Here is an 11736-nt window from a genome sequence, read left to right on the forward strand (position 1 = left end):
TGAACTTTCTTTCATCTGTCAACATCACTCCTGAATGGTGAAAATTTACCTCACTATGTCTTGCCCTCTGCAAATCTTTTTGACTCTAACCTCTCCAGGGCAGACGATGTTTTGATGTTGTGTTTTGAATAGCATCCAGCATGTTGCCAGTGTAAAGCAAATCATAGGTGCAGCTAAGTCTAAAGGGTTGAGCATGGGTCAGGATTTCTATTCCCAGAACTACCACTGGCTCCTTGTGTGCCCTGAAGTCACCGAACCTCTGTGCCTCAGAAATTCCAAAGGTGAAATAGGAACAACTCCAACCCTCGCTTCATAAGGCACTTTGAGATCATTGCAGATCCAATTAAAAAATACATCATCTGTCACGCTATATGCATTTAACACCCATCCCTTCACTTGCTATTGTGGTACTTTCCCTCTTTCCATGCTGGCTGTAGGCCAGCCCATTGAAGCATATTAATCCATCCTGCACTTCTCCATCACTTATTTTGCCATGTGCCCTACAAATCAGCTGCATGTTTACAAAGCAGCTTTGACTATGGCATGGACTCTGCCCCAAAGAGTTTAAAACATATACAAGCAGAATAGGAAATCTGCCAAGGTGTAGAGAGGTCTTTGGGTTATGAGAAGGTAGGAAGGATTTATAGGGAAAGTGCATTTTAAGGAGGAGAGAAAGAGCTAGCAGACAAGAGGGAGATTGTTTCAAACATGGGGGCAGTCTGAAAGAAGGTGCAATCTTAATGTTTTTACAGGTTTGTGTGTGTGTAATTTTTTTTTTTTTTGAAAAAGCAAACTGAAAAAGCACAATTCCATCATGTGGCATCATATTGACAGTCACATAATTCATCAAGTAGGGTTGGAACCTTGGAAACCATCAAACAGACCTCTGCTGCTTGAGCTAATGGAGTAACATAACATTAGTAGGTTATCCTCTATGTGAACCTGCACTAGACAGGGATGAGGCACACACATTGTCAATGGGTTTCACAGATATTTGCTGACAGCAAAGGAATGGGGAAACTGAAGGGATGTTCTTTATTGGGCACAGAATTCTGCCCAGTCCATCCCAAGCTTGATTGATTCTGCCCAGAACCCTCCAATCTGTCCCGGTCCAGTCTTGGATCATCAACTCTCCTGGCCCCAGTCCCATTCTCCCCCCGTAGCCTGCCCATCTCCGCTCCTCCGGTTTCTCGTCTCAATTCTTGTCACTCCCAGTCTCTCCCCCTTGCACTCACCAAACCAGTCCCAGTCACCTCAATGACTCCCAGTCTCCTTGCCCAGCTATCCCCAGCTACACCCCCCTAATTCCCAAGTCCTTGCTCCCAGTTTTCTTGACCAGCCAGTCCAAGTTCCTCCTCTCCTGTGTCTATCTCCCCCACCCTGGCCTCCATTCACATGCACACGCATCCAGATCCCAGTCTGAATCTCCTAGGCTCCTCATCCACTCTGTGTCCTCCCCCACACTCATCATCCCAGTCTCTTTTCCCTGCCAGTCCTGGTTCTCCCTCTGGATGCTCCTCATCAGATCCGTCTCCCTTCCCCTTCCCCTAACCTCTGTTGTAATAATTGGGCCTACAGATTTACCCTGATGGTGAGCTTAATTGTAAAAGGTATGTGAAGTTCATACGTTACAGTAAGTTACAGTAACAAATGTTAATGGAAAATAGGTCAAGTTGTTTTCAATAATTAATGTTATAGACAGGTGCAAGAGAACCAGACAGGGAGACTAAATTATTCCAGACAAAAAGCCATGCTGCTATCAGTCAAGGACTATGTGGAAATCATTCTTGGTAAAAACAGAAATTGAGAACCAGAAATTAATGAAACAGAATTGGTGGGCCTAATTGGTAGACAAAATAACGAGAGGATGGGCTATTCCATCCATCATTCCTTTTTTGGTTCCTTAAAGAGAGAGACTTTGGGGGTGGTGGGGAAGGGAAGGACAGAACAGATGGAGGCTACTGAAGTGAGCTTCATCATCATGGCTGCCACCCCCACTGTTTCCTGGGATCTGGACCTTGGTAATCCTGATAGATATACTGACCAGAGCAGGACCCGGATGACATGGCCACCTCCAACATCTCCTGTGGAATTCCAACCACCACCTGAGATGAAATTGGATTGGACTATAACATCAGCCACAATGACAGCTTCAGCTCGTCTCAACTAAGGGACTGTCAAATGAGGACTCTTTTCCTTCTTAAAACTCTCCAGGGAAAGGGAACAAGGAATGTTGTTAAAATGAAGGCCTTATTTTATACTTTAGATTTTAAATGTTTTTTCCTCCTTTTCTGCATCTTTAATAAGGTTAAACAGATTTTTAATGGTGTGTTTGCCATGGTACTAAGCAGGCTGAGATCTCCAAACCTTGTTTAAACACTGAATCATGCTAAACCTTTGTCTGCTACACTGAAGGGGCCAATATCAAATATTTGTTTCCAATGTAGCTACTTATAGACTGATCAAGACACCACTTTACTTTCTTTGTTAAACTAAATAGATTGAGCTTCTTGAGTCTATTACTATAGGCAGGTTTTCTAATCCTTTAATCATTTTCATAACTCGTTTCTGAAGCCTCTCCAATTTATCAACATCTTTCTTAATTGTTGTACCAGAACTGGACACAGGATTCTAGCAGCAGGTCACACTAGTGACCAATAAAGAGGTAAAATAACTTCTCCACTACTACTCAAGATTCCCCAATTTATGCACTCAAGGACCACATTCGCCCTTTTGGCCACTGTATCACATTGGGAGTTCATGTTCAGTTGATTATCCACCATGATCCCAAATCCTTTTCAAAGTCACTGCTTCACAGGATCTCTAGAAAAGTCCTCTCTCTAGCAGGGCTGGAGGAGTGTGCACTTCAGTTTTCTGTATTGTTCTTACCTCTAGATTAGAGAAGCCTTTATCTTTCAGGGCTATCAAACTAGCTCTCACCAGCATATTAACTAAAGAAAAATTACATGTTTTTAAATTAATCTTAATATTTTAACAGATTAATATTTGTTAATCCTGTATTCACTCCCCCCTGCCTACACGCATTGCTTTCATATATTTTAGTCACATTTTGTTGGAATATAACAAATTTTAAATGCATTTCCGTCTTGCATTTGCATCTTGTCTATATCCACCCAAGACCATGGGTCTGCTATTTTTCAATTCTGTTCTTACTGATGCTTATTTTGTTCCTTTTGATTTTAATGGGATAGGCTTCAGCTATTTAAAGATTATCAGCATCATCATATAAGAAACCATAAATGCAGCTGCACAAACCACATAAAGATTGATTTTTTTTTTTTTTAAATATCTCATCAATAAAACAGAGGCTAAAAAAATACTGGATATATAGAAGTGTTTAGATTAAAATTTTTATTATTTATACAAAACCAAAATAAATCAATGCAAACTGATAATGGATTGAATGTATCATCTCATGTCCCAGCCTGTCTTTTTTCAACAATTCAATCTACAGTTCAATTTTAGATTATCCCATCTTCATTGAAAACTATGAGGTTTCCATCTTGTATCCATGTTTTTCTAGTTCAGCTCTGTATAAAAATAAGAACAGGAAGTATGACTGAGGCACAATAAAATACTGTCAGATATTTGCAAAGCTCTTTAAACCACGACAAATGTTAATCAAGAACCTAAATATTATATGGTAAGAAAACATTAAATACTAATACGCTACTGTCACTTTTGATACAAAAGGACAAATAAAAAGTGTAACAATTCACATTTGGCCTCACTTGCTTTACATTCCTTCTAGATTTCAGCTTAGTCACTCTTTTCAGCATGAATATGAACCCCAGATAAAAATTCAACGGCTTGTTTAATTATGGTCCTCACCCCATTTTTAAGTCAATAAAACTTCATTAGAAATGATAATGCAGTAGACTTCACCAGACTTCCTTATGCACAATTAACTCTGTTACTAGTGCAGATTTTTATTTATTTATTTTAAAAGGTGACCAACCATCTAGGAACAAAGCTAAAATTATTTTTGCAAAGCAAAAACTTAACCAGTTTTGACACTGCACTCATCAGTATAGCATCTTTGATTCTTAATATATAAAAGGTCCTTAATCTTGTACGTAGTCCACTGACTTCAATAGGATTATACATGCTTAAAATTAGGTGTGTGTTTATACTTTGAATCGGAGCCCAAATGAACACAAAAGTTCTGATTCTGCAGTTCTTACACAGGCACGACTTCCACCCAACTTGTTTTGACTGATGAATTATTGTGATAGTTTAGATAAGAAGGTTATCTGAATAGACAGAATGAATCACTCAATCTTTGTTGACCCAAACAAGGAGCAAGGATGGATTTTCATTACTAAAATGTAAGATTTATTTTAAGGACGCTCAAGTCAGCTGTATTTCAGGATGGCTTAAACATAACAGGGATAGTCAGTGGATTGTGGTAGAGGAATGCTGTTCCAACCTCAGACTGGAGTCTTTAATTTAAATACAGAGATGAGGACAGATTATGAATACTTTACTAAAAGATGTAATTAAGGTGTAGTGTTCACAGTCCAAAGTGTCATGTATTGAACTTTCTCATACAGAATTTTCTGCCACACTGAGGATTCCTGTAATACTGTTGACACCCACAGTCTTTAGAGTGGTAATATATTTAAGACCTGCAATTAAGTTGAAAAGTAGTTTCAAGTTGACAATAAGCAATTACACAAACAGGATTTACATTGATACCCACTACCTGAGGCTCACCTTAACTTTGTGTCTAAAACAAGGGAGTCAGTCCAGTAACTGTTTCAAATCAGGCTACATTACAGATATTTGGTTATGTGTACAATGTATGGAGGGATTAGTGATAAAGCACAAGTTTGTATTGATGATTCAAACTCCTTAAACTACAGTTAGGCATCAGTAAAAGATTAACTGAACTATGTGACCTACAGAAAGGAGGGTTAAACAATTGGATTAGAAGTGCTCAGCTCCTGCCCATAGATATTTTTATATTTTAAAAATTTACTTTGGTAATTTCCCCCCCCCCGTAATAAAGTCTATGACTGCCAGTAGAACTGGCCAGGAATTGCTTCACTTAATGGCTCTTTGCGGAAGACAACTTCTCATTACAAGGAAACTTTTTGTGGGAACATCTCAGTATTGACAAGTCTTCTGTCTAGAAAGGTTTCTCAATTCAGAATGGGAAGTTTTTGAAATCCTGTAAAATTTTACAGGATGAGAAAGCTGTTTCCTACTGCACTCTAATCATTACACACACACAGAGAAGTAACTGAGGGTTATTTCAGTGTTTATAGCATTGACACTAAAGTACAGGGGCTGGTCACCAGTAGTAAGGCTTGTTGGGTTATGACAGCAAATGCCGCTCTTAAAAAACTCTTTGGGGCAATTAAGTAGAGATTTACTCATGTTTTTCTTTCAAAAATTTTTTTTTTTTTAAACTGAACATTTTTCTTAAAGTCACAGATTCCACCCAACTACAAACTACAGACTGAAAGATTTCTGTTCAACTTCTAACTGTAAATTGAACTCCAAGATTACCTTAACTGATTGGAGAAGTCATCTTCTACATTGTCATCATCCCAATTGTCTTCCCAGACATGTGCATCTTCATCTTCATCTAAACCAGCCCAGTCTAAGGACAGAAAACAGACAAAGTCTAAATCTTTTATGTTGTGCTATAAGATTAATGTTCTGGATTCCAGGATTATTTGTCCATAATGTGGATATTAATTAAAAAAGATCACTCACAGAAAATATCTAACAATATAGCAAAAATATAGAAGGCAACATATTACCTGGTTTCCATTAATATGTCTAAAGACTTTTAGAAAGTCTGCAATTCCTCAGGGTTGCATGAAAATATTAACTTTAAATGTTGAGTGCTTTTATTCCCAAGAAAACTCAAAAAAACTCCTTTACTCAATCCATTTAGACCTTCCATTTCTTCTTATACAAAATACTGAAATTACAAATAACTTATGTAGTAGAAAATCTGAAACTAAAACAAGAACGGTATGCAACTACAGTTATACAATAAGTAGCTTCACATTATTTTTAATCCTTCCCTTTACTTTTAAAGCTACCAGTTCTATTTTTCATATAGGCAAAGTTTTGCATTATTCTACAGCTGCAGAAGTAACGATAACCAGAAAAGTAAATTGCAAGCTTTGCTCAGTATTGCAACATTGATGACAGGCAGAAGTGTCACCTTGTCTTGCACTTGGAAACTGGTTTTGCTCCTTTTATTAATGCAGAAAAGTAGCAAAGCATTGCATGTGAAGCAAGTTCTCCTGAAACACCAAAAAGGCTCATGGTAGGGAATATATTTTTCATATTTCACACCCATGGTACAGATTTATAAGATTACCTGGCAATATTAGTTTTAAAAATATTAAAATTGAGAACATTGCAGTGCTCCTCCCCAACCCACAAATGGTTTTGAATGTGTTGCGTCCCACCGTAATTTACAGTCAGCTTTCTAACCAACCCAGAAAAACCAAAGCTTTCCAGCAACCACCAGAATAGCATTGTACATATAAGTCCATAACAAAAGGAAACTGACTGTGGGAGGGTCACAAACAGATCCAGGTGGGCTGCATTCACCCTTCCTCTCTTTGTGTATAGGGAAAAGAGAGGTCCCGAAACTTTTTCCTATTGTAATGTGGTCACAGTATGGAAAAATTTGAGAACTGCAGGAATAGAAGTATTCATTCCTAGCTAGCCACACGTGTAAATAATTTGATGCCAAAGATAAGCGACTAAGATTTAGCTTCGCAATCTACAGAATGCATACTTTATATGTGGAAGGGCTGGGCTGGAGACCCCGCAGAAACTAGAGAAAGAAAAAACGGGATGGGAAGAGAAGAGAAACCCCCCCTGAGGGTTTATACTGTATTTGTACAGTGCCTTGCACAATGTAGTCCTGGTCCATTAATAGGGCTCCTAGGGACTATGGTAATACTATTACTACTAATAATAATGCAAAAGAAATAACTAATTAATCTATTGTCTTTTTCACTAGGATAATCACATTCAATTCACAATGAAACTGAGTTACAAGGGAGGAAAGGGCCTTAATTCAGCACTGCTTACAATAAACTTAATTTTAATTTACACACAGTGCATTTAACATTCAAATGTAATGTTCTTACAAAGACTATAAAATAGTATTATATCAACTATTTCATTTACTGTATTTATATTTCAAAGATACACGCATTCCACAACAAATAAAAATGTGCTTTTGTAGGGTAAAAACTGACCCAGAATTCAGGCATTATATTAATTGGTGACAAGAGTCTCAAATGATTTGAGATGGTACAATCAGGCATAATGGCTCTGAGAGGTTCAACCGTAAAAGGATCCTTGTCAGACAGACTGACACTTCTTTACTCATGAAAGCCTGCATCATGCTTCAAGAAGCAGGGCTAAGATCTCCTCCACATTAAACTGGGTGAAAAACAGATGAAAGTGATAAAAAAAAGCCTAAATTATGCTCTTATTCCTGTAGCTACAAGACTTTAAACTATTTGTATGTTGACACTATATACTAGGCTTGTGTACTGAAGTTATTATTCCAGTTACATTATATGCCTGTGACTGGATAAAAGTAAAAAATGATATAGCATTATCTGGGATTTGGAAGTATCAAAAATGTTTTTGAGAGTCGACTACCATTAAGTATTATTACTATAAACTAAAGTTACAAAATCTATTTTGACAAACTAGTGGTGATGGGAGTCTTAGAAAAGTATTTTAATATTCTGATCACCGCGTTGTGTGTTCTACACTTCAAAAATGAAAACAAAATAGGTTTTTGTACTCAGCTCTACAATACCAAAAGCCATATGATTTTATACCACTGAAAAGGATCACAGAAGTCAAAAGTGACTAATTCATATTATACCATACATCGTATCATACTAAACTTCAAATGAAACACTCCATAAAGATAGAAAACATCTGTTTCAGATACTTAACATTTTGGTATAATTATTTCTTGAAACTGAGTTGACGTAGGAATTAAAGAAGTAAAGAATGCTTGTGTAATGTAATTTTTATTATGATTTAACACAAGTTTTCATTACCTAATTTCCCTGTATCAGACGTAACAGAACTCTAACATGTACTGCTGCATAGAGATGTACTATAACTTGGAAGATTCACAGTTTGAGATAATTTTAGTAAAAAGTTTTTATAATCAAATATTTATCCAATTTTTTTATTAAGCAATAAAAAGAAAATACTCAAATAGTAGTTCTGAACATTCTTTATGATATCTCAACACCAATATCTTACTGGAAGGTTTAATGACTGCTTTATAGGTTGGGGTGGTTTGGGGGGTTTTCTGCAAGCTACATCAAGAAGCCTTTAGTGCTTAATCAGCAGACAATATATTAAGAATGATTTTTAAAATGTATTTCAATAGTTAACATCTACATCAAACTTCAGTCACAAACTGAAGGAGAGTCTGGAGTTACTTTTTTGATAAAAATACTAATGTCCTGTACGAAACATTTTCAGAATTTCTTAAAACTTAGGATGTTTAACAAATAGTATATCCACATTCAGTAAGAGGATTTCACCTCATTTGGTTTATAGGTATATTACCATAATCTAAGGAGAACAATGTGGTGTCCAAATAACCACCCTCATCCTTAAATTTGAAATGTTTTGATTTTTCTATTATATTGTTTTCTTAAATTTATCAGTCAGGTTCTGATATCTGGTTCTTTTTCTACTGTGGCAGTTAAAGAGGATTTCAAGGAAGGTCAGTTAGGTTATTGCAGAGATACAGGAAAACTCAAGTATTCAGAAAGGTCCACCAACTCCTAGTTTTCTCCCTGTGTGAGGGTGTGGTTTGAGACTTTCAGAAATAAAATCTGAAACATTCATTTTTAGTGGCCATATTTGTCCAGTTCAATATTTATAGTGCATAGATTCCTCACCATCCCAAGTCATTTAATTCACACTTAAAGGGGGAAGGGGAGATCAAGTAGTAAGAAGTCTTCCTTTTTCCCTCCCAGAAGTTTTCTCTAAATAAGCCTCCTATTATCTTCTCAGTTCATCTAACCAGTTAATACAACAATTACAATAACATGTTTCTCTTTCTAACTGGAAATACTATATTTGACAACGCTTATTTGATATATCCGGAACTCATAAAGCTATGACAAGTACAAGGAAGATAAGATAGCATAGCAAATACTGTGAACATCCCTACCCACCATGATCTACACTAGTAGTTCTTAATTTTTAGTAACCCGATGGTCCCCATTTTTATTTTAAAAAAATTTGTGGACCCCCAAGCCCCTCCACTCAGCTCTTGGCCCTGCCCTCACTCCACCCCTTCCCCCAAGACCCCCATCCGCATCCCACCTCTTCCTGCCCCTGTTCCACCCTTGCCCCTACTCTTCCCCGTCCTCTCCCCCAAGTGCACCCCATCCCCACCTGTGTACCTGAACTAATTTGTTTCATGTTGTGCACCCCATCCCCGCTCCTCCCCCTCCCTTCCTCCCTCTCTCCCCCCAACCAGTGCCTCCTGAATGCCACTGAACAGTTGTTTCCTGGCATGCAGGAGGCACTGGGAGGAAGAGGGAGTTGATCAGTAAGGCTACTGGCCCTGGACATGATTTCACCTCCTCCCCTGAGCGTGCCCCATCCCTGCTCCTCCCCCTCCCTCCCAGGACCTCCTGCATGGCGCTGAACAGCTCTTTCCCAGCGTGCAGGAGGGGGGGGGGGGAGAAGTTGATCAGCAGGGCCAGTGGAGCCCTTGGAGTACCCTTGCGGACCCCAGTTTGAATACTCCATCAGCAATTCCCTTCATTCACTAATACAAGCCATCCCTTTAACCACTAAAACTTGCAAGGGTTTGAAGGAAATTGACAATCATGCTCTATTCTGAAGACTTCCAAGATTAAATCTAGGGCAGGACATTTTTATTTACCAGACTGTAAGGGAAACTTTTTTATTTATAATTCTGTCTTTGCACATATAAAATACTTTAGTAAAATGCAGAAAGGACACATATTCCCTTTATTGACTAGCTTTGTAACTATCAAAACAGCAGTGGAGTTTGTGTGTCAAGATTTAGTCTTTAAGATAAAGCTGATATCCACTACTGTAATTGAGTCCTTTTATTACCTTCCCACATTACCCCATTTTATATCCCTCACATTCAATAATTTGGTTTGTCTGGAACTAGGAATTTTTTCTTAGTATTTGTTCTTAATCATTTTGTGCATAATGGCAAAATCAAGCAATTCTAATGAAGTCCAGAAACATGAAACAAATTAGTTCAGGTATACAGGGGCAGTTGTAGCAAAAACTTAAACAACAAAAGAAAGGTTATAGTGCCCTGACTTGTGTGCAGGAATGAGAATGATACCTTTTTAATGAAAGATTTACTTTGCAGCTATTATAGACTGGATTACAAATATGGAGAAAGACTAATCACTACATCACTTGCTTCTACATCTTTAAGTACCTGCTGGGGGGAAGGCGGAAGAAGGGGGGTGCTGAATTACTCCGATTTTGCCTCTATGGAAAAATGGGCATTCTTCCCAACAACTGTAAGTTAACTACCAATATATCATTTCCCCCTTTCCCTATGTTCTTCATATCTCTGTTGTAGCCCTGAGGATCTCTATTTGGAATGTTGATGAATTTCTTCAGCAACAAAGTTTAGTAAATATAAATGATAGCCAAACTTTCTAATTAGAGAAAATGCAAGTGCAGGCTCAAGAACGCCTTTCACCAAATATAGCTACATGCTTGACAGGTGTGTTTTGCGTTATTCCCTAATAAACTTAAAATATTCATAAGCAACGATTAGTTTTCCAGAGTTTAACATCCACAGACAGTGTTGTGATACCGTTCAGTATTTGGCAGAATAAACTGGTCTCTAAGCATGACAGGCAGATTAGCCCGAGTTCACAGAGTCATTCCGGTTAACAAGTTAGCCAAAACAGGTGGTTGTTGGTTTTTCTTTTTTTGCTGCAACTGGACGCCTCCCGGTCGCGCGGCAAGCCGCAGGCAGGCTCCCAGCGAGAGATGCCAGCTACTCGACCCGCCCCCGGTGCCCCCTTACTGCCCATGGGGCCGGGCAGCCCGCGTGAAAGGCTCGGCCCATGGGCCCGACTCGGCGACACAGGGAGGGGAGCGCTCTCCCCACCCCTCGCGGGCTAAGACCGGCAGCGGTGGGGAGGTCGGGGCCGAGCCTGTCCCCCCTCGCGCAGCCCGGCCACACGGGCCTCCCCACCCCCTGCCCTAGCGCCAGCGCGCGCCAGCCTCGGGCCGCCGCCGTCACCTTCCGCCGGGAACTCCTCGAACTCGTCATCCTCCTCCAGGAGCCCCAGGTCCACGGGCTGCTTCTTCTCGGACATGGTCGGCCTGCTGCTGCCGCTCTACCGTCCGACCTGGCTTGGAGGCTCCGTCTCGACTGCCCCGTGGGGCATGACGGGATGCTGGCGGAATCAGCGAGAGGAACGGCGCATGCGTAATAACGGAGTCCGCCGACTAGTCCAAATCACTGTCTCCCCCACCCGCTCCCCATACACCACTATCGACTTCCCCCTACAGCGCCCTGGCCGCTTTCCCCCCATCCCGCACTGCCGGCCCCATCATCCCGCCTCCGCTCTGCCAGGCCCAGCCTCTTCCCTCCCCTCCCGCAATGCCGGCCCCATCCTCTTCGTCCCACCTCCCGCTCCCAGCCTCCGCTCCTCCCGCACTGCCGACCCC

General features: G+C 39.9%; 1 protein-coding gene across 1 annotated transcript; it reads right to left on the bottom strand.

The window, feature by feature from the left end:
* Positions 1 to 3357: 3357 nt before the first annotated feature.
* SEM1 (SEM1 26S proteasome subunit) lies at positions 3358 to 11487 on the bottom strand. Its single transcript, XM_032766166.2, has 3 exons — positions 11306 to 11487; positions 5536 to 5629; positions 3358 to 3551 (listed from the first exon to the last, which is right to left on the bottom strand). Exons 1-3 carry the CDS (start codon positions 11379 to 11381, stop codon positions 3509 to 3511), a joined length of 213 nt encoding a protein of 70 aa, XP_032622057.1. The 5' UTR covers positions 11382 to 11487; the 3' UTR covers positions 3358 to 3508.
* Between the last annotated feature and the right edge of the window lie 249 nt (positions 11488 to 11736).

Source organism: Chelonoidis abingdonii, chromosome 2 (genome assembly GCF_003597395.2).
Source record: "Chelonoidis abingdonii isolate Lonesome George chromosome 2, CheloAbing_2.0, whole genome shotgun sequence".
NCBI classification, from domain to species: Eukaryota; Metazoa; Chordata; order Testudines; family Testudinidae; genus Chelonoidis; species Chelonoidis abingdonii.